At 39.9% G+C, this 25,409-nt stretch overlaps 1 protein-coding gene across 1 annotated transcript; it reads right to left on the reverse strand.

The window, feature by feature from the left end:
* Window positions 1–8,026: 8,026 nt before the first annotated feature.
* LOC116222351 (meprin A subunit beta-like) lies at window positions 8,027–25,167 on the reverse strand. Its single transcript, XM_042709131.1, has 18 exons — window positions 25,069–25,167; window positions 22,981–23,040; window positions 22,730–22,793; window positions 21,718–21,759; window positions 21,571–21,602; window positions 20,953–21,031; window positions 20,659–20,775; window positions 20,391–20,570; window positions 20,011–20,229; window positions 19,617–19,772; window positions 19,330–19,347; window positions 19,099–19,299; window positions 18,635–18,816; window positions 15,875–16,130; window positions 15,489–15,662; window positions 15,093–15,198; window positions 8,968–9,017; window positions 8,027–8,211 (listed from the first exon to the last, which is right to left on the reverse strand). Exons 1-18 carry the CDS (start codon window positions 25,165–25,167, stop codon window positions 8,027–8,029), a joined length of 2,220 nt encoding a protein of 739 aa, XP_042565065.1.
* Between the last annotated feature and the right edge of the window lie 242 nt (window positions 25,168–25,409).

Below are 25,409 nucleotides of genomic sequence, written 5' to 3' on the forward strand. Positions count from 1 at the left end.
TAATCTGAGGCCTGTCAGTAGTAATGGCATGACATGTGCTTGGATGAGGAAACATGCTGCACAGTCAGACAGGCACGATGCACGAAACATAAAGGGGGGGGGGAAGGGCACCAATGTTCCCTCTAATTTTTTTCAGCACTGAGCAAATCATTTTTTTTCTGAGCGCACATTTCAGCACTGTGAGCAGTTCGCAACCACGCGACCTGGCGAAAATGACCACGAGCCTGCATTAGCCATAGGGGATTCAAAGAGATGACAGCAAATGCATCAATATGTCTACAAGGTTCATATTTATTCAATATCCTTTATAATGGCTGGACTGGGAACATTTTAATGATGGTGTTTACCAGTCAGTTTAGTTGAACTTAAATGATCTTTGGTTGAACTTCAATAAGGTTTAGGGAGGTTATGACTGGTTCACTGGTTATGACTGAAAATTATTTATATATATATATAGGGGGGGGGGGGGGGGGGGGGCACCAATGTTCCCTCTAATTTTTTTCAGCACTGAGCAAATCATTTTTTTTCTGAGCGCACATTTCAGCACTGTGAGCAGTTCGCAACCACGCAACCTGGCGAAAATGACCACGAGCCTGCATTAGCCATAGGGGATTCAAAGAGATGACAGCAAATGCATCAATATGTCTACAAGGTTCATATTTATTCAATATCCTTTATAATGGCTGGACTGGGAACATTTTAATGATGGTGTTTACCAGTCAGTTTAGTTGAACTTAAATGATCTTTGGTTGAACTTCAATAAGGTTTAGGGAGGTTATGACTGGTTCACTGGTTATGACTGAAAATGATTTATATATATATATATATATATATATATATATATATATAAAAGTATCCAAGGTGTTCAGTCATTTCTCAGCAGGTACAACATCTAAGTGGAACTTCATTGAAAGAAAAATGCTAATGCAGTGCTTAAGAATAATTATTGGCCTATTTAATTGACGTGGTGTCATTTTTCCTAAAGGTAGATCTGCAAAACATGGAGTATACTGTCCGGAGTAGCGTTTCTACCTCTATCATTATAGGGATTCCATGCGTCATCAATTCCCAAGTCCTCCCTATGGGCCACGCAGTGTTGCTCAGTCAGGTGCGGTACCTGACGCTTCAGTAAAGCAGCCGCTCCTTTATGTCTGCCTAACATGACAGAAGCACCATCTGAAGTAAACCATTACCATTTTGTTCATGGCCTAGCGCATGATCTGCGTAGAACTTGGTAATGGCATCAAGGATGTTTTTTTTTTTGCAGTGCATCCTGAAAGCTGAATGATTTCAGCAAAAACGGTCTTTCAGCACAAACGGTTTGCTCCCGAAACTTAATGTAAAGCACAAGCATCTTCGGTGAGAATTTGATAGAGTTCCCATGTCTAAGTCTTAATGTTTTCAATGCGTCTACATGGACTTTCTGTGTCAGATGACGGTTTGGGTAATCATGCTTCCACTCGGACCAAGTTTTTCCACGAGCGAACTCTCCTTTCGCTTTTGCCTCCGAGCAGAATTTGCAGTTGTGGGATATTTTTTATGTTAATGTGAATATGGAATGGACTGGTTCTCAGCGCAAGGTACAGTACAGGAATAGATAAGGACACTTGTACCAGATAAGGACATGCTTACAGTAAAGAACTCTTAGAATAGCAAGAAGTGCCAAGTATACAGTAGACAAGAAGTCTGGCTCTCTGAAGAGACAGTTGTCAGGTCAAAGGTGGCCTCAGTAAATATACCCCCTGGGGGTAGTCGATACAAGACCTAATACAGATGATTAGGGTAATTAATATGGGACAACGCCCCACAAGAACGAGGCTTAAATAGTACCAAGAAACCAGTACATGCGCTGAGATCGAGCTTGACCATGGACGTCTCCTTATTGTGACATTAACGATTACAATAAATACTATCAGATTTTCTTTACAATCAGTCTCAGAAAATACATTGACAAACAAAAAGAAATGGAATGATCAGCCACGACATATTTGGCACCCCAGATGGGACTGATCAGAAAAAGATCCGAGGGGGGAACCGCTTGACCCAAGGCACCTAAATTAAAAAACGGTAAGCAGAATAATTTTTGTTAGCCAGACTGGGGAAATTGAGTCAATAGGAAAACCCTATCCTGGACAAAATTCTTCAGACAAAAACCCTGTAATGAGACTGAGTGTGTAAAATCTGAAAGTAATTAGGAAAAACTGTTCGTTTTATGTGTTGCATGTGAATTGCATGGGTTGCATGTGAAAATAATCTGAAAAGATTATTAAGGTGCTCGAGCAACGCCTAAGAGAAAGGAAAACCAGAGTTTTTCCGTGTGTCTAGGGAAAAGTTAGGCATAACTTATTAGACACAGCATGTGTTGCATGTGAAAATAATCGGAAAAGATTATTAAGGCGTTCGAGGAACGGCCTGAGAAAAAGGAAAACCGGAGTTTTTCCGTGTGTCTAGGAAAAAGTTAGGCATAACTTATTAGACACGGCATGTGTTGCATGTGAATTGCATGGGTTGCATGTGAACATAATCTGATACAATTATTTAGGCAATCAGGGGTTGCCGTGGAGAAAGGCAGGGCCTTTAATATATTAATTTACTAAAGAAAGTGGTAAATGGTGAGTAGAGAATTGTGTGTAAAGAAAGGGGTCTTCCTTGTCAATTGGAAGATTTGGAAAAACAACTTGTTGAGTTGTGATAAATGTTTGGTATGTCAGTAAGTACTGATATTGGTCATTGTATGAAGAAAAGTGAAGTTGAATGATTGGTTGATGTATGTGCTAAATGAGTTTTATTTTTCAGGAAATAACAGTTCTGTGAAGAAGTGAGAATTGTGATCTGTAAAACATTTAACTTGAAAAACTGTCATTGAATATCCCTTTAAAGGTAATTTCGTGACTAACAAAGGAAATACGAAATGGTGTGAAATATATATGCGGATGCATACGCGTAAAATATTGAATGATATCGTAATTAACATCATCCAAAGTATTGTAATTTGACCATAATAACTGATCAACTTTGACTTCTTTGAATCAATCATTGTGAGTTCGGGAGAGTCGCTCCCGAGAGAGAGAAAGGGAGACAGGCAAGGAAGGCAACGGGTGGGGGCTATTCCAAGCCCACAAGCCTGAGTGCGTGGTAAAGGAGGGGCTGTTATGCGCATTTGAGCCACAAGTGAATTTCTGCATACACAAGTAGAACCGAGAGTAGAAAGGAATAATATAATACGAATAATTCTGTGGTAATTTCTGGACTTAAAAAATGGCTTTGGTAGACACAGAACAAATTACACCGTTGGAGGAGATAAGTAAATTGTACTCATCAGAGGCGAGTATTATTGAAAAAATTAGTAAAAAGTGGAGTGATCGTACTAAGAATGATGCGAACCCGTGGCCAAAGAACGGCTCCTGGGATCTCAAGTTGATTCTGCAAATGGAAGGAAAAATATATGACCATAAGCATAAAGAAACAAGTGAAGTACGGGAGACAAAGAGAAAACAGGAATTATTAACGTTGCGCGCCTTTATGAAAATAGCGAAAAACAAGGCTCTGAGCCAGAAACAAAGTTCAGAACAAGTTAATGATCAAAGTAAGAAAAGGGAACATGAAGACAGAAATGCCTTCAGGCCCCCACCGTATGTATTCTCAAATGAATCTTTTCCTGCAGTAAATAGACTGTATCCACAGTTACCTGTTGTGCAAGGCGCTGCTGTAGGAATACAAGGGACCATTCAGGGCGAAATTGAGCTGACTCACGGTTTAGAACAAAGGTTTGGGCAGATGATGAACAATATGAGTACGGCAATAAATGAAATATCCTGTAAATTGGGAGAAATAGAGGAAGGATCAGGTATTCTGCAAAAGAATGACCAGCTTGGAAGTGTAACGATACGAGCCATGCTATTGCTCAGCTTACAGAACAGGGGAGGTTTTGTCTCACTGCACAGAGGCAGTTGAAATATTATGATTTGACTTTCTGTCCAGATGTAACTGTTAAAACTTGTGACTCTGTGGGTAATCCAGCAGACAGAGTGCCTCTTGATTACGAGGGAAGCCCGCATAGGTGTGTGGCTGACTCTGTGATTTTCTCCAAACTCAGACCGGATTTGGAGGGGGAACCGTTGTGTGACGCAGAGGTAGTTTATTTCGTGGATGGGTCAAGTCATCATTATGATAATAAAACACAGGCTGGGTTTAGCGTGGTGCAAATGGTAAGGCCAGGGGAGTATGTTACAGTAATGTGTATTCCTTGTAAGCAGCCGTGTTCAGCACAGCTGGCTGAACTCAAGGCGTTAACTGAGGCTTGTAGTTTAGCTGCAGGGAAAAGAGCAACCGTGCACACGGACAGTGCTTACAGCCATAATGTGTGTCATGTATACGGTGCGCAATGGAAGCAAAGAGGATTTAAGAAATCCGATGGATCTCCGATACAACATCAAGAGCAAATACAATTGCTTTTAACAGCCATGATGCGCCCTGAGCGGTTGGCCATATGTAAGTGCAAAGCACACAAGAAGGGTGGTGACTACATCACGCTGGGTAATGAAAAGGCTGACGAGAATGCAAAGGAAGATTGGGATGGTCTGTCATATATCAAGGGAAATAGCGCCATTGACAAAGATTATGAGGAGTTTTGGGATGAGATAGATGAAAGAATTTATCACTTGAATGACTTTGTAACACAAACAATAAAACAGGATTGTTTAGAGGCAGGAATGGATCACTTGATAAAGGACATTTTTGAAAGAAGAGACTTCTATTTTAATTGAAATTAAGAAAAGACTTTTAATTGATTTTTTAAAGAAAGAAAATGAATTAATTGATCATCTAATGCCAGAAATAAGAGAGCAGGCTTCACTAACCAAAAAGCCAGGACAAGTAGGAATAGGACATAAGATGTTTGAGATAATGAAGGCAATTAAGAAGTTTGAGGAGAATGCAGCATGAGGTGTGGAGATGTCTGAGTGTCAGAAACAGTCCAGAAAAGGGGACACGTGGTGGAAGGCAAGACAAGAAAACAGTTTGACTTAAAATAAAGGGATAAGTATAGATGGGGATCTGGAAATAGGACTTCTGAGTGACTCTGATAATGAGGAAGAGGACAAACGTCCACAGCCAGATTTGTAAACACAAGTGCTCCTATTAACAGTGAAAAAGACAGCACGAAGTCCATTAGGGAAAGTGCTGAGAGCACAGTTAGAAAAATTGAAGAATGGAATAAGGACAGAGAAGGCAGTGACTCAGAAGAGGGGGAAGAATTAGGAATAGCATAACAATGCTTTATAACAGTGCTTAGGAAAAAAAAAAAAGAGTTCTAAAGGAAAGAAAGAAAGGTCAGCACACACTATCAACTTTGGGGACATTCAGTTGTGGCTGGGCTGATCTAGACTACCCATTTTTGCAAGAAAGTGCTCCAAACTTCATAACTCGTCTGGAAAGTGAGATGGAAAGAAAACGTCTTGCTTGAATCTATGCCAAGGTCTGAATTCAAACCTAACTGGACTATGTGAAAGGGAGAAAGAAAAGGTCAAGCCCCGACACCGGGCCTGGGACTGGGTCTCATGTCTGTACCAGTGTCTGTTCAAATGGAACACAGGAATCCCCTCCCTGACAGTTTTATGGCACCTCACCCCCAGCCTATGGGAAATTGAACTGGACACAGCCACCTCGACAGTGGCATCTGCCCTCGAAGGATTTCAGAGGAAAAGGCAAAGGCAGAGGGGGTGAAGGGAGGTGTCAGATTACTGGGCCTCCGATATGACCACACACTCAACAAGGACTCTCAAGGAGGTGCACTAGAGGCAGGATGTGGTAGGACAGACAAATGCTCAGCCACGAATGGGTGAAACCAGGGGTCTAGTGTCCCTGTAAGGGAGTGTGCAGTATCAGTGAAGTGAAGTGAGTGGGAAGAAAGCAAGGATGCCAATATTGATTTAAAATCATACTCTTATTATTATGTTAGGGCACTACGTGTTGTGCCGTATGGGAATTTAAATTCAGTGTACCCCGGATGGACTCTCTTTGACTAGTCAGACACCACGCCTCACCATGGTTCTCCAAGCACTTCCCACACCACAAATGTAATCAAACCAAGCTGATAGAGAACTAAACTGCAGGTAACACTATGGTCCTTCAGACTCGTGTTACACCATAAAATACACAGATTTAGGGTAGATAATCCATACTGATAGTGAGTATAACCATAATATGTCACATATAGATAGGATTAATGAGGATTTAAAAGATTAGATGATGCTCAACACCAACACTGAAAATAGATTTAACCTGATATGCATTTATAGGTTGAAAGATAGACATGGTAAACAGGAGAGAGATACAGAGAAAATAGAGAGATGGAGAAAAAAAGACGAGTAGAGTATGAAAAGTTTCTCTTATCAACATTCTTAGTTATACAGTTGGGTGGAGAGTGACAGAGAGAAGAGGATCCTCTGCGCAGGTGTCAGTAAAACTCAGAACAGGCCAGTCTTGGTATGGAGTTAAATGTCTTATACTTAAAGGTTTGCGTGAGGAATTATGTTAACACCTTGACAGTATATATGTAAATATGTGGTTTTAAGTGTCTCTTACAGACTCGGCTGTAATATCTATGCTAAGTGATTTTGGTTGAGGAACAGAAGTGCCTTTAGAGGAACGTAAACTACGGATTATTGTACTTTCATAGGGGGGTGGGCATGAGGAAGGAATGCCATGCCCTGTGAGGTTTTAGTTTACTAGTGATTTATCTTGGTGTAAGTAGGATTGATGCAGTATACAGGATGTAAACACCAATGTAAGCCCTTTCATTATTATTATGTGGCTAAAGGGGGGTAGCCTTTAGATATTTGATAAACCATGTGGGCCATGGTTGTCTTCCACACAGGATTCAGCAATGACTTTGCAGCCAAACTTTGTACTAATAGAGATACTGTGAATATGTAATGGAACTAGTTTATTGAATAAGACCAGTGGATTTAAAACAAAAGGGGATGAACGGCGGGCATGATAAAATATGAATGTGCTCTGATGGCCACAGAGTAACTTCATACATGTTATTAGCCCTGTTGATTTGTGCGCACTTTGATTTCAAGTGCGCAAGGGGGGTATATGAGGAAAATTTATATAGGGTTATGGTCACCCTATTTATGGGAGGTTTGGGATAAAATTCTGCATAATGCTATGTTTGTAGCATCTATAATCAGAGAAAAGGAGTAGGGATACAACTTTTGGGGAATATTTTACGATGGAAGGTGTAATTGTATAGGTAGTCATGTACTACATAGATATGAAAAGGTATTGGAAAATGGATGGGTTCATATGATGGACTAAGGAATGTCTAAGGACGGGACCAATACTAAGAGAGGGTAAGTATATTTTTAATATGTGAATTTTTGTTTTGTTTTTAGCATTGCAGCAATGATTTGAGTATAACAATAAGGAATGTATGGGAAGCATGGAGTAAAGTACTGCTAACTTTGGTCATCATATTACAAACTTTTAGAGTATGTCAAGAGGGCGTGTGGAAATTATGTGTATCTGTTGTTTCTAATTTTTTGAGATTATAAATACACAGGTGGATGCATATGGAGACTGGATATAGATGGAGGTTTTAAACAAAAAGAGTTTCCAGCCAATGGTGGTGAGAAGTCAAGGGTTTAGTGTGTGATATTGTATTAACTTTTTGTAGAATTTCAGGAACACAGGACTGCCACAATTTAGGTTATTGGGGTTATAATGGGGAACATTCTTTTGCAGCAGCTCGACCTGGGCGAGATAATAATAATAATAATAATAATAATAATAATTCAGTTCATTTGTAACGAACTATTTATTCGGAAGAATCTCAGAGTGCCAACATATTAGAAACTAACTATAATAATACAATAAAAATTAGTTAACATAAGCATAATAGGAAACGTTTTAACATTTTAACATAAGACTTAACACAAGGCCAGAAATGCCTTCCTGAATAAAAAGGTTTTCAGAGTCCATCACCATCATGGTGACCAGGAGTAAGGTTCAATCAACTATTCTAGTAGCAATCCTGATTCCCGCACTTGTGGAAGTCCTGGATGATGGTTCTGGTAAGATCCAGGCCACCGCCCCCACTGAGGTCCAGGCTAAGGTGAAGGACCAACCAGAAAGTCTGGATGAGGATAAAGCTCTCAGAAAACGGAGAGCGCAGAGGGGGGTGGATCCGTGAGTATGAGAAGTCCTCTAAAGAAATGGAAGGGTAGTAATGAAGCCGAAAAAATCATAGCCAGAGGTAACAACCTCTGGTATAAGTGGGCAAGATATACTGCTACAACTGTTGAACCAGGGAAGAACTGTTATGTGTGTTCAATAGCACAGGAAGAAAAGGTGGTCATTCCAGTACCCTGGAGATCGGAGGATTCTCCTTTTCATGATTGGGACTATAAAGACCACCTCTATAGTTATCCATATAGTCCTTTTGAATGCATGATGTATATGGGAAGTCACTCACATAGAAATATGACCTTTAATATAGAAAACGGTATAAGCTATACATTACGGGATTCATGTAAATTACAGATACATACTTGGCCGGAAACTGACCTAGGGGAAATCCGGGACTACACAGTGGAAGAGCATTTTAATTATGAATGTTTTGACATGACAGATAAACAGCTTTGGTGGAGAAGATGTGGGCGTGTTTGAAGGAAATTGTAATAGAACATGGACCATGGTTACTACTGGTCCTTTCAACACTGCCACAGGCACATCAGTGTTTTACAGACAAGCATGGGAATTAAGAGGAATGGTTATGTTGTCTTATTCCCTGTTTCAAGTCTCTCGCAGTTCGAGCAATAGCTTCTAAATTTACTCAAATGACAGTAGTAGTTGATAAGAATGAAAGCAGAGTTGGTCTAACAATGTCTCATGGTAATGATGAAGTCCTTGAAATGATACAGGTGATGAGCAATTAAGAACAAGATGAGTCAGGAGGCGAACCTGACTCCAACGGTGACGTGTGGGAACTGGGTGACCAGACCACATAAGTCCTGGATAAAAAAATAAAAAAATTAAAAAAAAGAACAAATAACACGCCAGAGTCAAGTGCTAGCCTGCCTCGCCAGCAGGGCGGCCGTGTGGTTCGCCACAGACGCAACCTCTGACTCACTCGGGCAGGCTCAAAGGAGCTGAAGACTTGCCACACCGGACAATGCATAACATACAATAACAAACACTGAATACATTCACTGGACTACTCATACACTGATGACCCGTTCGGAGCAGTCCTATGAAGAATGAAATTATGCATGCTTATATACATAGGGGGGTTTTGGGAACTATTAGCATAGGTATTGTTACATGTATGAAGACCTCCCCGGGGTAATATTACCTGGATATCTCAGGAAAATGTGAAGGGATGCATAAGAAATGGTGCTATATTTTAATTTGGTCTGTGGAAAGAGGTACACGGACGACCATATACCTCAGTATAAATGTTGAGTACAGTGTCCGTATAAATGGACACCGAATTGATGTTTTTCTTTTTACATGCCTTCATATGTTGTACCTTCTATAATGTAATACTATGATGTGTGCCTTAGCCATTTGGGACTGACCCAATGGTCGTTTTACTTGTTGAATGTTTATTAATCTAGAGGAATAATAATGTGTTGTAGGGGAATGTTTAGTTTAAAAAGTATTATGATCCTATGTACACTAATGGCTCATATGCATATGATGTTTAAAATAAGGTTAACAATTGGTTTACATTGCATAGACAGTAAGATATGCTCTTAGTATTGATTAGTTTATTGATAGTGTGTACTTTCTATGATAGCATGAAATGTGTTGTGTGTCATTTAGACACATAGGGGGGATTATGTGGGATATTTTTTATGTTAATGTGAATATGGAATGGACTGGTTCTCAGCGCAAGGTACAGTACAGGAATAGATAAGGACACTTGTACCAGATAAGGACATGCTTACAGTAAAGAACTCTTAGAATAGCAAGAAGTGCCAAGTATACAGTAGACAAGAAGTCTGGCTCTCTGAAGAGACAGTTGTCAGGTCAAAGGTGGCCTCAGTAAATATACCCCCTGGGGGTAGTCGATACAAGACCTAATACAGATGATTAGGGTAATTAATATGGGACAACGCCCCACAAGAACGAGGCTTAAATAGTACCAAGAAACCAGTACATGCGCTGAGATCGAGCTTGACCATGGACGTCTCCTTATTGTGACATTAACGATTACAATAAATACTATCAGATTTTCTTTACAATCAGTCTCAGAAAATACATTGACAAACAAAAAGAAATGGAATGATCAGCCACGACACAGTTCACGCCACTCCTTTCTTCATATGTAAATATGTCTGAAAGTTGTATCCTACCTGTGTCAGTTTGGACTATTTCATCTAGCCACTCATGTTTAAACGTTAGGCAGACCTTTTTCTGGGGCACCTGCTCTGCCTTTCTTTTCGCCATGGTAGCCTATAACTGCTGGAGCAGGGCCCGCCAAGAGTAGCCTAAAGGATTCTTTGTAGGCTATGTAAACATTCTAACGTACATCCGGCTTGGTTATCAGACATGTCAGTATTTTAAATGTTTATTACCTAGCCTACATCGCCTTTGATGCTCAGATTTTTAACCCCTAAAAGAAAGTCGTTTGTGCGGTCTGAAAAATGTGCGCGGTCTGAAAAATCTATTGCGCGGCCACTTCGACTGGCCTACGCGGCCGCGCGCGCGCACAGTTTAGAGGGAACATTGGAGGCCACGCAGAATTTATGATAATAATAATAATAATAATATATTTATTAATGATTTACAAGTTTATATTTATCTAATAATTATAGGCAAACGTGTGGTGAATGTCAGTGTGGTGAAGAGAAACAAAAGATGTAATGTACAGTCAGTTAAATGGTAAACAACGACAATAATCCAAAATCAACGACAATCCAAAACCAACGAGTATCCCAAATCCAATCTTTATCCAAATCCAACGACCAATCCAAAGCTCTCCCGACTGCCATCTGATCAGGGCTTTTGTAACCCATCCAATCATGGGGGTACACCTGTTGTACACCTGCTTCCCATTACCTGCTGAGGAGACAGAAAAGGCATGCAAATCTCATGGGGCGGGGCCTAGACCCGTCAGAGTCGTAACAGGGACACTTTAATGGGCAAGCTGAAAACGCAATCAATTAAAGACACAGAATGCAACAATTTACTACTACTAGACCGAGTACTGGAATCATCTTCAAATTCATGTCATGATATATGGTCATGTGAAGGACAGATAAACACACCTGATGTTCCAACTAGTCTCCTAGGCTCTGCACTATGCAGTTATGTGGTGTGGGTCAGACCACCACGCAAAAATAAAAAACATTGATGATTTCATGACCTTTTTTAATAACAGCATTTCAATAATAAGAGGAAAAAATTCACGGTCTCCTCCCCCTCCATGGCCCTACAGCCCTTCCAGGATGCACTATTACACCTCCACAACCTGGTGCACTCCTTGAATCCTTCACACCCATTGACATCCCTAAACTAAATTCCCTGATCTACTCAACTAAATCATCAACGTGCCTACTAGACCCTATCCCAACAAAACCACGTAAACATGCACTACCCTTATTAAGTGGGACATTACTTAATGTAATGAACAATTCACTCATTTCCGGATATGTTCGTCATCAATTTGTTCTTTTCCATAATAAGTCATCCAATCACACCAGAGTAGGCTACGGTGTTCCCCAAGGCTCTGTCCTTGGACCACTGCTCTTCTCATTGTTCATGCTACCCTTAGGTGCTGTCATAAGGAAACATGGCATTAACTTCCATTGCTATGAAACCCGATGGAATTGTACATCTACCCAGGATAGAAGCCTGCCTACAAGACGTAAAATCTTGGATGGCTAACAACTTCCTGCTCCTCAACTCATAAAAAACTGAGGTTATGCTTGTAGGCCCTAAACAATTGAGAAGGACACTATCTAGCCATCTACCCACACTCGATGACATCTCATTAACATCTATCACTAGCATCAACAACCTTGGTGTAATTATCAACCAAGACCTCCTGCACATAAAACAGATCTCAAAGACATCATTTTTTCATCTACGCAATATTGCCAAAATTAGAAAAGTCCTATCCCTCCAAGATGCAGAAAAACGAATCCATGCTTGTATCACGTCACGACTAGATTACTGCAATTCTCTCCTCTCTGGATGTAGCAACAACTCAATACAGAGCCTCCAGCTTATACAGAACGCTGCTGCTTGCACACTCACTAGAACAAAAAAATATGAACATATCTCACCTGTACTTCTCTGCATTGGCTCGCTGCCAAAAGTACAATTGATTTCAAAGTACTCCTTCTAACATCAAAGCCCTAAACGGCTTAGCTCCAAATTACCTAAAGGAATTAGTTGTCCCATATTGCCCACCAAGACCACTTCTTTCCCAGAGTGCAGGTCTCCTTGTAATTCCAAGAATATCAAAGCTATGGAGCCCCCCTCCTCTGGAATAATCTGAGATGCAAACACCCTTTCCATATTCAAATCGAGACTAAAGACATTCCTTTTAAGTGCATCCCATAGTTACAAATAATTGCGCCCAAAACCTGTCACAACATCCTTCACCTCTTCTCGCTGGCCATGTTGCTACAGGGTGCTCCGTTCCCGGAACAAGTATTACTGTATTAATCGTACTTATACCACACAATACCTCTTAAATATAATATTACTAATACCTCTTTCACTTCATTTCACTTATTACCACCACTAATACTTACACCTGCACCTTACATATACTTATCATACCTACACTTCTAATTTCAATTGCTGCTATTCTTGTCCCAGTTACTGTTCATATTGCATATCTATTCCTTACTGTACATATCTATTTATTCACTTATTACACTTTACATATGCACATACTCTGCACTTTTTGCTATTTTGCACTTCTGGTTGGATGCTAAACTGCATTTCGTTGCCTCAGTACCTGTACTCTGTGCAATGAAAATAAAGTTGAATCATCTAATCTAATGTTGTTGTGTTTAGTAGGCCTGGGCTACAGACAGCACATGTTGTACTGTGAAGGAGGGCCTTCACGGATCACGGGTACAGCATACCACCCTGCCAGTTGGGCACTGATGTGTACCCCGCCACCCTTGCTATCCTAACTCAAATCCAACCATAACTAAACATAACTCATCCAAACTAAACAAATACAATGTCCATACACCTGGCCAGACAGCCTCTCTCTCTCCTTCTATATCCTATTAATGCTTATAAAAGCACTTTGTTTTACTGTGATGACAATACTGTAAAGCAGAAGCAATTCTTTGTCCAGGAAAATAAAACAGAATAAACATTTTTGTGCTTTTAAGAGGAGGTTCAAACTTGAATCTAATTGGAAGCAGCTATGTGCCCCATGGTTAAAGAATAAGTTATGTATGTGTTTTAAAATATCAGCGTTGTGTTCTCACATGAACATGAAGTGTGAAGTGAGCCTATGCAGTCATGAGAAGTAAACTGGAAATGGCAATGCAGGATGAGATTGTGCTACGTAGCGTACAAGGGAGGTGGTGCTACTCGTGTACAATGTCGCAACTCTGTAAGAGGCAGATTCTATCCACAAGGGGGACGTCTGCCACTATCCATGGTACTGAAGGAATCACAAAGCCACATGCCTGACCACATATGTCTAAAGGCAGAATATGAAAGTATGACTATAGAGTGCACCTAACACAGCCCATTTTACATGCCGAACAAAATGCTGTCTAGGGTGAAAGCATTTATAAGACAACAATATTGAATAAACCCATTGAAGGACACATTTTATTTTACAATACTAAGAACTGTGTGTTAAATCCAAAAGCAAATCCTTTTCATGTGTGGAAAGAGTAAAGTGGTACTGAGTCTTGTCAATGGTACTGAATATTGTGCTGTTTTGCAAATCAACTGAGAAAAGAAAGTTTTTTGTTTTTGCATTTGCGCTGTAATTTGCACCATTTCAACTTCCCTCACAGCTTCATGTGAGCCTGACACACAGAGTGCACTATGTGCCATCACATCTTGCATTCCACACTATGATGAGTGACAGGTATTTGTCAACTGTAGCTTCCACTCATCAGGATTAACTCCTGTGATTTTTTTTTACAACATGTGTATACAATCAACTGTGGGGTTTTGCTGTTCAATTCCAGTACTTTGTTTTTCTCCTACTGACAGTTTCCCTTTAAAGTTAAAATCTCCAGGATTTAGATAAGAAATGTGTAACTGTGCAACAAATGATGCTAGAACTGTTTTTATTCACACAGACACAATACAAATTCACCAGAAATAAAAGTAAAATAAAACTCGATCAACCTTTGAACCATAAAATAATGAAATGAAAATTCTACATAAAATCATGCTCATCCAAAGCGAACTTTAAGAATGAACCATTTCTCTTCCCAATGTATTAAGTTCTTACTGAAAGCTTGAATAACTAAACTGAATTTCAACTGTCTTCCCAGAATAAGATCACCATGAGTACATGTGCAAGCGGTGTGCAAACCCTTAGCATCAATGTTCATTGATGTAATCAGAAAGTATGTTCTTTGCCTTGAGCATCTAGACTGTAATGCAGAATGGAATGCAGAACTTAGGGGAGAGGCTGCAGAAAACAAACAGCGGCTGATTACTACACACCGGCTTAGCAATGCATGTCAACCAATCCTCAGTTAGTTTTTACAGTTATTACATTTCTTTTAGGACACAATAGGAATGCATTTGATGGCTAAAGTATTTGTCATCTTTTCTGGTGTTTATGAATAAAGATGAGCTGTACTGGGTGTTGTCTACCTGGTGGTGCTCGTGGTTGTGGTGGTAGGAGTGGTGGTAGGAGTGGTGGTTGTTGCCGTGGTAACACTTGAAAAAAAATATTCCAAGTTCATATTCCAAAAGCTCTACATACTCTGTGTACAGTGTATTATCTTGATACGTTTACTTCAGTAATCCCACAAATTGGTATGAGCTCTAAGTTAACAAACCAACTCACTCCTCATCATGCAAAGATTTTACTTTGAAATGTAAGCACGTAATGAATACTGTTTTGAAGAGCATACCGTGAACAGGGACCATCATCAATACTCTCCTCAGGAGTTAAAGTGAAATTCTGCACAGGAATTGTGGCACAGGGCAGTGAGTTATTTGTAAGCAGAGGGCTCAGATCTGAAATGGAGAGAAAGGCAGGGACATTATACCACTCAGATCTCTCCTCCCACATGAATAATTAGACATCACAATCATGTGACTCATATATCTATAATCTAGAATGTATCTATATAAGCTCACAATCTCCTGCAGGCATATAAGAGGAGCTGTGAGGGGCACTCCACCTGAACACATTAGTTGGATCTAATGAAGTTGAAGTTTTACAGAGAGAACAAACCCATAATGCCACCAGGGAAGAAGGGGACTAATCTCAGAGAACATGCAGTATGTGGTTTAAGAACACCCACCTTGCATGGTGAAGACAAAGATGGCATTGCCTCCTTTCAGGAAGTCTCTCTTCTGAAGGTCCTCCGCGGTCATGAAGTATCCCCATCCCCAAGCAATTGAGGCATTAAAGGTCTCACCACCCACTGTGATTAGACTTCCCACCTCTCTGGGGTTTCCCCAAACGAACTTCCCACCTGTATTTAACATAAAGCAAAAAATTATTACTGCAACTGATGTTATGATGAATAATTTTAATGTCGTTATTTTATTAATAGTAAACAAACAAGAATCATCTGACGATGTCGACTGGCATGAAGCATGGGCACCAGCTAGTGTGATTGACAAGTTAATCACAACAAAACAAAAGATGATTTTCTTTACTCATCAGTGCTGTGGCTATAAGCACCTGATATCAGTACTGGGTCTGTGGTCAAACTCCTCTCCCAGGACAAGCGCAGCTGCATGTGTGGATTCTGGTCCAGCATCTGGGCTGTAATCTGCCTCCATGCCAACGGCCACTCCAGCGTGTCGTCATAGTCTCCAGACACCAAGCGCACATATACGCCAAAAAATGTCTTCCGCAATTGTAGCAGGATCTGATACCCATAGCCATCTATGGAGTAGTACCTTTGGCTATAGAGGAGTGCGGCATCATTACTGCACTGTAAACCCGAACAGTTCTACTAACTTATTAACATTATGTATACAGTACTTAAAACCTGGTATTTAGTTGACCCAACTTTAAATGTATTAGTTTTCTGAGCAAGTGAAGACTTTTTAATTGTATTGGAATGTATTTGTTTGAGTAAACATTGCCTGATAACTCATATTTTATTAGTTTCATTCAAACGTGACGTCTGACGTCATCCACGTCGTTGCAGGACTAGTTCAGAACAGAATCAGATATCTCGTGATGAGAGACGGAGACAGCAGACTTAATAATTGTTTAGTATCAGTTAGACTTCTATAAGCATGTTCCTCCTGTAGAAGAGGAGTCGACCAACGTAGGGTGACCATATTGAGTTTGTGAAAAAGAGGACACTTCGTCGCGGGGGAGGGGGCATGGTAGTGTATAGCATACAGATGACCCCGCCCCCTCCCCCCGTGACGAAATTTTGACATCTTTTCCACATGCAGATGTCATGTGCTGTTGTAAACAATGCAACTAGTGGAAGCGGCCAGATGCTCAGTGTTGCCAGATTGGAAATGGTGAAGTATCGTACCAAATGCTCAAAATGATCGTCTTTGGAGGATAATTATCGTGCATCTGGCAACACTGAGAGTAATCACGTTTTGGCTGTCAAGTAGCAAGTTCAGTTGCAGTGCAGCCTGTGACTGTTGGCTCTGGCGGCTAGGAAGCTAAAGAGCTAAAGAGCTAGTTAGTGGGTTATTTCCCCCCAAATATGTTCATGTGCAAAGTAAACAACAATCAATTGTTTATGTTGAAAACAACTCATGTTATACAGAAACACCATATAATTCATATCAGCATGCTAATGTTATATGTAACTGATATGTAACTTATTAGCAGCTAGCTAGCTTCTATGTGTTTTAATGGATCTGATGGATGCAAGTGTTAGCAACTTCAGTTAAGACCTATAATATTCTGTTTGCCCTGACAGCATTCGTGTAGCATATAAACAACAAACTGATTTGATGTAGACATATAAGAAGAGGAGTCAACCAAAGGAGATATTTTTGTGTACAGGCAGAAGGCATCATGGACTGGCAAGACAGCAGAGGCGCTACAGGAGATCCTCGAGGCTTATGACCTTCAGGTATGTCTAGGATTAACACATTTGGTTTGTTACTGAAACTTTAATATTAGTTGATACTACGTATTATTAATTGCCGAGGAATCTGTCAGCTGATAGTGTTCATACATCAGAACATTGACACATTGATGAGTTATTGTTGAGAGGGCCTAGACAGCAGTGAACAAGTTCAAATATATTCCTGCAATAATTATTATTTTAATTTGTCAATCAAGGAAGCACTTTGTCCCTTTGTGCACTTCCTGTCTACCTGCGTGAGGATGTTTCGGTGTTCAAGACCTGCAATGTAAGCCCTGTTAATATCCATACATATAACAAAATCTGATTGTGTCTTCAGGTATTTTACATAATGAAAATAATTCCAGAATATATTTGCATTTTTGTTCCAAGTCTGTCTGTCAGTTTTTTTGTGTTTCCATTGAAACTCTCCTGGTAATTGTATTGATGGTGTTTTGCAGGAGGAAGAGGAGCCAGATTTTGATGATGCTCCTGTTGCTCTCCTTACATCGGGTCCCGACCCCTTCAGCTGCGAGAACATCTGTGAATTGGGTGCAGAGGTTTTCTGAGGCATTTATGTTGTTGTTTGGCCTGACGTATGCTTTCAATTTAGAATATCCCCAAAAACTCACGCACACATTCTCATGCATACAGAACATTTGTATGTGTCTGGATGACAACAAACCTCTGAAACCGTCCTTACTCACCTTGAAAAATGATTTGTTGAAATAAACCATTTGTTGTTGACTTGGTAACGCTGTTCTTTAAAGCTTTGATGTAATCTTTTATTTTGTCAGTTGTTTTACAAGAAAAATAAATGATGTGATGCCTAAGTTTTTCTCATCTCACTCTTTTTAATAGAAATCTTACATAGATTTGAATGTTTCTTGTAGAGTAACTTTCAGTTTAAAGTCAGTTTGTAAACAGAACCAGAAAATCAGTATATGTGGTCAATAATTGAAAATAAGTAGTGCTCACTTAAAAAAAGTTAGCTATTTAAGTATTACCTGCTCAGAAAAATCAAGCGGAGTTCACTTAAAAAAAGTAAGCTTATTTACTCAGAATAATTAAGTTGAACTCTTTCACCAATATTAAGTGCACTGAACTTGATTTTTAAGGCTTAAAACTTAATTTTATTTTGTGTTGTTGAGTGAAAATAATTTAGTACATAGAGGTTAAAAGATGTAAGTATAAAAATATTTGAATATGAGTTCAGAGAACTTAAAAATTATGAAAATGATAACAAAATAAATCAGTATAGCCGATGTATCATTTTTAAGTTAAGTTTACTTAAAAATAATAATATATGTACTCAAATTTTATTATGTAATCGGTTACATCAAAAGTTTTAAGTACACTGAACTTGTTCAGGTTTACAGTGTGGTATTCAAAACCTCCTCAAAGTTCCTGATTTGCCATGTCTGATGGGGGCATTCGGTCTCTGATAGGTTGATGTCGTCCACGGAAAAGCCACCGCTGGAGGCCCCTGCTCCTTTGCGGGCCTCAAACTCCACCTGGAAGGTCTTAGTGGCGTTCAGGGGAACATGGTGGAGCTTCCAGTACTCAGCTGGAGAACCTAAGAGAGGAAGTGGAGGTAGGTAGATAAGGAAGCTGATCAATTCTCTATGAAACACGTTATATTTTAAGTCGTATACTACTTTGCAATATTGACTAAATGTAGTCATTTTCCCACAGTGAGAGTTTTCAGCATTTCCCAATTTTCCTAAAAAAATTCCAGAACATTCATAATCCTTGCTGTGAGCCACTAATTAGATAATCCCAAAAGCCTGTACTATCTGAATCAGATTTGAGCAATAAAGGGGGAGAATTTGGTGGTTTGTGAGTTTGTGGACATTACCTGTGATCTGGCCCATAAGCCTACGGGTTCCTTCTGTGTCCTCCTCACTGTCAAACTCTCTGATCCAGAGGTTGAGCTGGTCCGTTTCATTCCCACTGTAGTAGTAGTAGAACTGAAGGCACTGGACCTGGCATGTTCTACCAGGAGTCATCCTCCTGGTGGTCAGTCTGGCTGATTCTCCCTCTGAGCTGTGATTGGTGGCTGATTCTCCCTCTGAGCTGTGCTTGGTGCTGAAATGCATGAAGGAACCTACAGAAAATACAAAAAGAAGAAGAAACCCACATTTTGTGCATAATATTTACTGTATAAAAAAGAACCCATAGCTCTTGTGTAAAATAAATCTGCGCAATATTGGGAGTAGCTTTGCATCTGCTTATTTACTAAATGTGCTTTAAATTAATCTCTTTGTTGTGATTCTACACAAATCATTTTTTTTACCCTAAGATCTGTAATCATGTGATTAGAGCAAATTAACTTCAGTGCATCTTCTCTTCAGTACACATGGACAGAAATCTCACCCTGAGAGTCAGTGCCCAGGTAGGTGTGGTCTGAGTGGGGACCTCCATCAGCTCGGCTCACTCTCTGCCATCCAGCTGAAATCCTGGAGCAGACAATCATCTCACACAGGCTCTCATCCTCAAAGCTGCAGTGGTCCAGGAAGGAGATGGATTCTTCTGAGTTTCAAAAATTCCCTGTCGAAGTGTCCTTGAGCAAGGCACTGAACCCCTAATTGCTCCTGATGTGCAGTGTGCCATCAGTGTAACTGTAAAATGTGTATACATTGTAAGTCGCTTTGGATAAAAGCGTTTGCTAAATGACTAAATGTAAATGAAATGCAAAAAGATGGAACTTGATATACACAAACTAGTGAAGAAATTAGTTGATTTATTTGTGTCAGATATTGGCACTTACCGCAGTGATAGAGCCTGTTCAGTTCCAGTGCATCTGTTGAGCTCATTTCTATACGGTTGCCAATCACATCTTGATACTCAGGTTGCTTTGTGATGATGGTGGATCCATTTCCATTACTGAAGGCATCTTTATCGTAGTGCATTACAGATGTGTAGTCATATGAAGTATTAAGGAGGCTTGAGTAATCCTCACTTATTTTATTGAAATTGTTCTCTTTCCTTTGGGGAAATACAAAACACATATATAGAAACAATCCATTTCATATCTCTCATATATTTTGAAGTCTTTCATCTCAGGCCATATGCTACAATAGGCAAAATCTTTATATTAGGATTTAGGAAATGTAAACTATTCAGCAATTATGCAGCAAGATTGTGAACCTTCTTGGATGTTGTCCCAGATTATTGTGACATGGTCATCTCTGTCATATCTGGACTGCTCGTGAAAGAAGCCCAGAGCATGAAGAAGCTCATGTTCCACAATGGGAACAAATGCGCAGCCAGACCCAATGGAAAGATCCTGTCCACCTGGATTCTGTTTTCCTATATAAGAGAAACACCTGCAAGACATGTTGAATTTATTTACTTACTCAAGCTAAATGAAAGAGCATTGTGTGCAGTTAATCCCTTCAACAGGAAAGACCTTATCCTCCTAATTTCTGGATGTCGATGAAGTAATCTTCAAATTGCCGTGGAATAAAGTTGATGCAGGATTTCAGACCAAACTGCTCAAAGGCCCTCAAAATAATACCTTTGGAATGCACATCTTTGAAAGCAATAGTAAAAAGTACATTGAAGTTGAGCTTGTGTTGTGGTTCAGTTGTCATTATTTGAGAAACTGCAGTGAATCTTATTAAAAGCACTGACAAACCTGCAAAGTTCGAGCCACTGGATTAATGAATAAATTGTTGTTGGCTGTGATATCCGTTGTCTGTGTACTCACCAAGTGTGTTTCCTATTAGATAGGGAACAGAAGTGTTCCATTTGGCTCCCTCTCTCAAAGTAGAGCTTCTCGAGTTACTCTGGAGATCAAGAAAATCCTGTATTTTTTTTTTATTGTGCATTTCATTCTGTCTGTTCATTTAGAGTGATTGTTGTCCGTGGGGTGCAGCCATTAAAGCTGTAAAGCCATCCCCAATGCTATTGTTCACCATCTTGACTCATTTCACACATATTTTCACACATTGCACTTATCAGGAAGACTGGGGGGACAGGGGATTACAAATTAAAATGTCAGTTGAAAGGCTGTCTTGAACGTGTCTTTTAACCGGCCAGGTCTGAGAGGACTAAATTGTTGATGAATATGTGGGTAGTCAGTTGAAAGGCTGTCTTGAACGTGTCTTTTAACCAGCCAGGTCTGAGAGGACTAAATTGTTGATGAATATGTGGGTAGTCAGTTGATGACTGTGTGAGTCAGAAACAAAGACAAAGACTATATGTATGAGGAGAGGGTGGCCATGGAGGGGTAAACTGGGTAAACTGGGTTAACTGAAATGTATTAAATAGTATAAGATTAACAGACATTATCACACTGAAAACAATGACTTTTCAAATGACTTACCTCCATTATGTCTCCCTCAAATACATTCAATCCTGAATGACAATTAAAATGAACAAATATGCTTTTAGTGACTAATTAACCTTCACAAACCTACCTTTTGACATCACATTTGGTATCTCTGATTTGAAATCTAGCATATGAGCTTACCTTCGTTTATTTTTGCAATGCTGCGGATTTCATCTTGAAGCTCTTTGGATAAAAGAAACAACACATCAATGAATTAATATTGTTGCAATATCAGTGTTGTTATAACACAATCAATTTATGTTCATTCGGACTTTTACTCACTCACAGTCAAAGAAGTTCAATTTTGTACACCCATGATATTCATACTGTACATATGTAAGGGATAATGTATAGTCTGCCAGTCAGTATAGGAAAATAATCATGACATTCTAAAGAGTCATATAATATGTAAGGGATAATGTATTGTCCGGAGGTCATTATCCAAAAATAAATCCCGACGGGGCGAACAGCACACCGACGCGCACGGTTACTTGCCAAAAACGATAGAAGACATTCCTCCAAAATACCTCTTTTTAATGATTTTGTTGCCGTTTCGTGATTTCAGCTAAGAAATAAATAGTTCTTCAAGCAAATATAACTTTTAAGTTTTAGGTGTTGCGTAGCAACCCATTACTTGCTGACTTCAAATTACAATGAGTCTGTTACGTTAAATGACCGGACTACTTGCGGAATGATATGAAAGATGCAAATTAGAAGCACAAAACCGGTTGCCAATGACAGCGGTCAATATCTTTTCGCAGCGGTGAATATCAAGAAATATTCACCTGCGAACGTTTGGATGTCCCATTCAAATCAACGGTACTTTTTGGAACATTCTGAAGAGCCGTGCAATAAATGTACATAATGTACCTATTTCATAATTCTTATCCGCAAATAAGATTGAATTTGTAGAATAGAAGACACTAAAAGCAAAGCCACTCACCTATGAGCTCAGGTGCTGGCTGGCATTGAGATTGAACAGGTTAAAGGTTATTTCACTTATGGACACAGACAGAATTAATAAACTATCCACACTGTAAAATATATGTTTAAGTCAACAAAATAATACATGATTACAGATGTGTGGTACCCTTTAGGGAAAGTGCTGTGAACTGCAATATCAATAGTTATTTCAATTTCAAAAGGCTCCTACCAGACTCAATGTCCCCAGTGCATTCAGCACGATCAGAAGAGGCGTAAGCATTCTCCTCAAATATCTCTGAATGTGAATGTAAAATAATTTTATGTCTAAGACGACTAATTCACTTCATACACTGAGAAATCCCTCATTCTTCAAATATATCCATATGAAAGGGCTATGCAGATTAACTATGTATTTATAAAGATCTATACATACGTAGGTGTAGACGGCAGGACAATATGATGGTGTTCTGAAACCCTTACGGCCAGTGTTGCAACCTCGGCTTCGCTGCTGTGACTGAGAGTGGCACCTGGGTCCGGTGCCTATTTATCAGGAGGGAAAGGGGTTATTATGTCACCACCTATACCTGTCTATTTATCAGGAGGGAAAAGGGTTATTATGTCACCACCTAGACCTGTCTATTGTTTAGGAAGGAAAAGGGTTATTATGTCACCACATAGACCTGTTTTATATAGATGTTTTTCATTCCATTGTTAAACTTCTTGTTCAGATGTACAGATATACAATTACATAGACTCATGTCTGTTTTCCCTACCCCTAACCAAGACATGTGATTTATTTTTCTTAAAAACACATTTTGATGCATGGTGTGTTGTGAAATGTTTTGAAATCTTCTTAATTGAAATGAATGAACTGTTGACAACAAGTTAAATTGAAATTGAATTGAAAGGGACTGTTTGAAAGAACGTGTTGCATTAAATATGTTTTACCACACAATATAGTGTAGCAGTTCTCTCTTGTCTACATTTTTTTGCCCCTTAGTCTGCAAGGTCATTGCAAGTGGTAATGCGTTCGATGAGGTGAATGTAGCCTCTCAAGTGTAGGTACACCTGGAATTCGTCCATTGTGTTTGACTTTAATCAGTAACTTGCGTGTGGTTTCACCCGGAACCTAGTAAAGCATTACCTGTCATAAAAGTGTAACCTGATGCAATTGTTAACCACGCCCACCTGAGCGTGGACAATAGCCCTGCATCAGACACATCGGGTCTTGCATGCATCACTAACCATTTCCCTCTTCTAACATGGCATCTTAATCGCGCACGATTACATATACATTGGCCTTCACATAGCCACACACGCGAAGAGAATACTCGAACTTCGCGCTGCATATAGGCTCGTCCTTTTTCACATCACATGTATGTTCGCGTACGTACATACACATGCACGCGGAACTACGGTGATCAAACAAAGGAGCACACACACATTCTTTCTGGCGCGCTCCTAACAGCGCAACCCCGAGCTCACATGCTCGCACACTCACACACTCCCTCTCTGTTACACATACACATACTCCTTCAATTCATTAGTTTGTTACATTTAGCTAGATTACATATTGTGTGTTATTTTCTTATCATTGTGTAAATAAATACTTTGATTATATACGCTGGTCTATTTAATGTTGCACAAGAATGAACGTTGCCAACCTCTTATATTCAGAATTCCAATGACCTTCAACCATACTATTGATAAGGTAACTTTGGTTGTAGTTATTCATTTAATTATTAATCAGAGTTCCAAATTGATAGTATAATATATTTTATGAGACTGATATATTTAACGAGACTGATTTGTGGATTATCTTTACTTTGACCACTGTGGAGGACCCTACACTTTGTGTGGCGCCCCCTAGGTGTTCAACTTAATTTATCTGCCTTTGTGTTGAATGCTTGATGCCTGTCCAATCGGGTGAGATTACCAACATATTGTTGCTGTTGCAAGGACAGCACCAGTGTGTCTTGGTGGCCCTCGCAAAGACGGTATCACAATTTACACACAATTGCACCCACATTCACACGGCTCCTGCTCACAGGGTAAGTTACCTACATAGTCTGGTACTCCCATGTGAGGCTGGTACCAATTTCACCTACACAAGTCAGCACATATTTTAAACGCTCAGAAAGGTATTATTATGAATAATAAATACACTGGGGTTTTTGTTGAGCACCTTAAAAGGAATGCATAAGCATACCAGTCTTCTTGGGAGCAAGCATACTTTTCAGGGAACACACCGTATGACCGGTTCTACCAGTGTGGCTGTTTCTCTCATCAACAGGAGAATAATCTGAGGCCTGTCAGTAGTAATGGCATGTGTCAGGTTCCTGCGGAACTCCGCTCCGGCCACGCCCCCTTCAGCTCACTAACACTCCCAGCTGCACGCTCATCAGTTGCATTCAGATCCCCAATCACCCAAGCACATACACCTACACCGCGTTTGCACTCACCTGGTTCCTAATCACTCACACCTATATCCTCACTCACCTGCACCGCGTTTACACTCACCTGGTTCCTAATCACCCACACCTGTCACAGCCCCTACGTATACCTCACCCTCCCTTCACGCGGTGTCTGGTATCGCACTTCAACGGATAAACAACCTTGGATTTCCCGTGGCCTGACTTTCATGTGGATTACCTTCGCTCCCGTCATAGTTTGTACTAGTTCCGTTTATCGCCTTAGTTCCAGTTTCGCTTATAGTATTAGTTCTTGTTTAGTTAGTACCTTGCCGAGTGTGACTTGTGTTTTGTTTGCCGCAGCGGCGTTTTCCTCAGTTCATCAGTTCCCAGCAGTGCTACGAGCCTGCGCCCCTCCGTGGGTTGTAAATGTTGTCTTCCAAGACTACCAAAGGAAGAGAGATAAACAATGCATATGGTAAGAATTTACTTTAGGGG

Source organism: Clupea harengus, chromosome 11 (assembly GCF_900700415.2).
Source record: "Clupea harengus chromosome 11, Ch_v2.0.2, whole genome shotgun sequence".
Lineage (NCBI taxonomy): Eukaryota > Metazoa > Chordata > Actinopteri > Clupeiformes > Clupeidae > Clupea > Clupea harengus.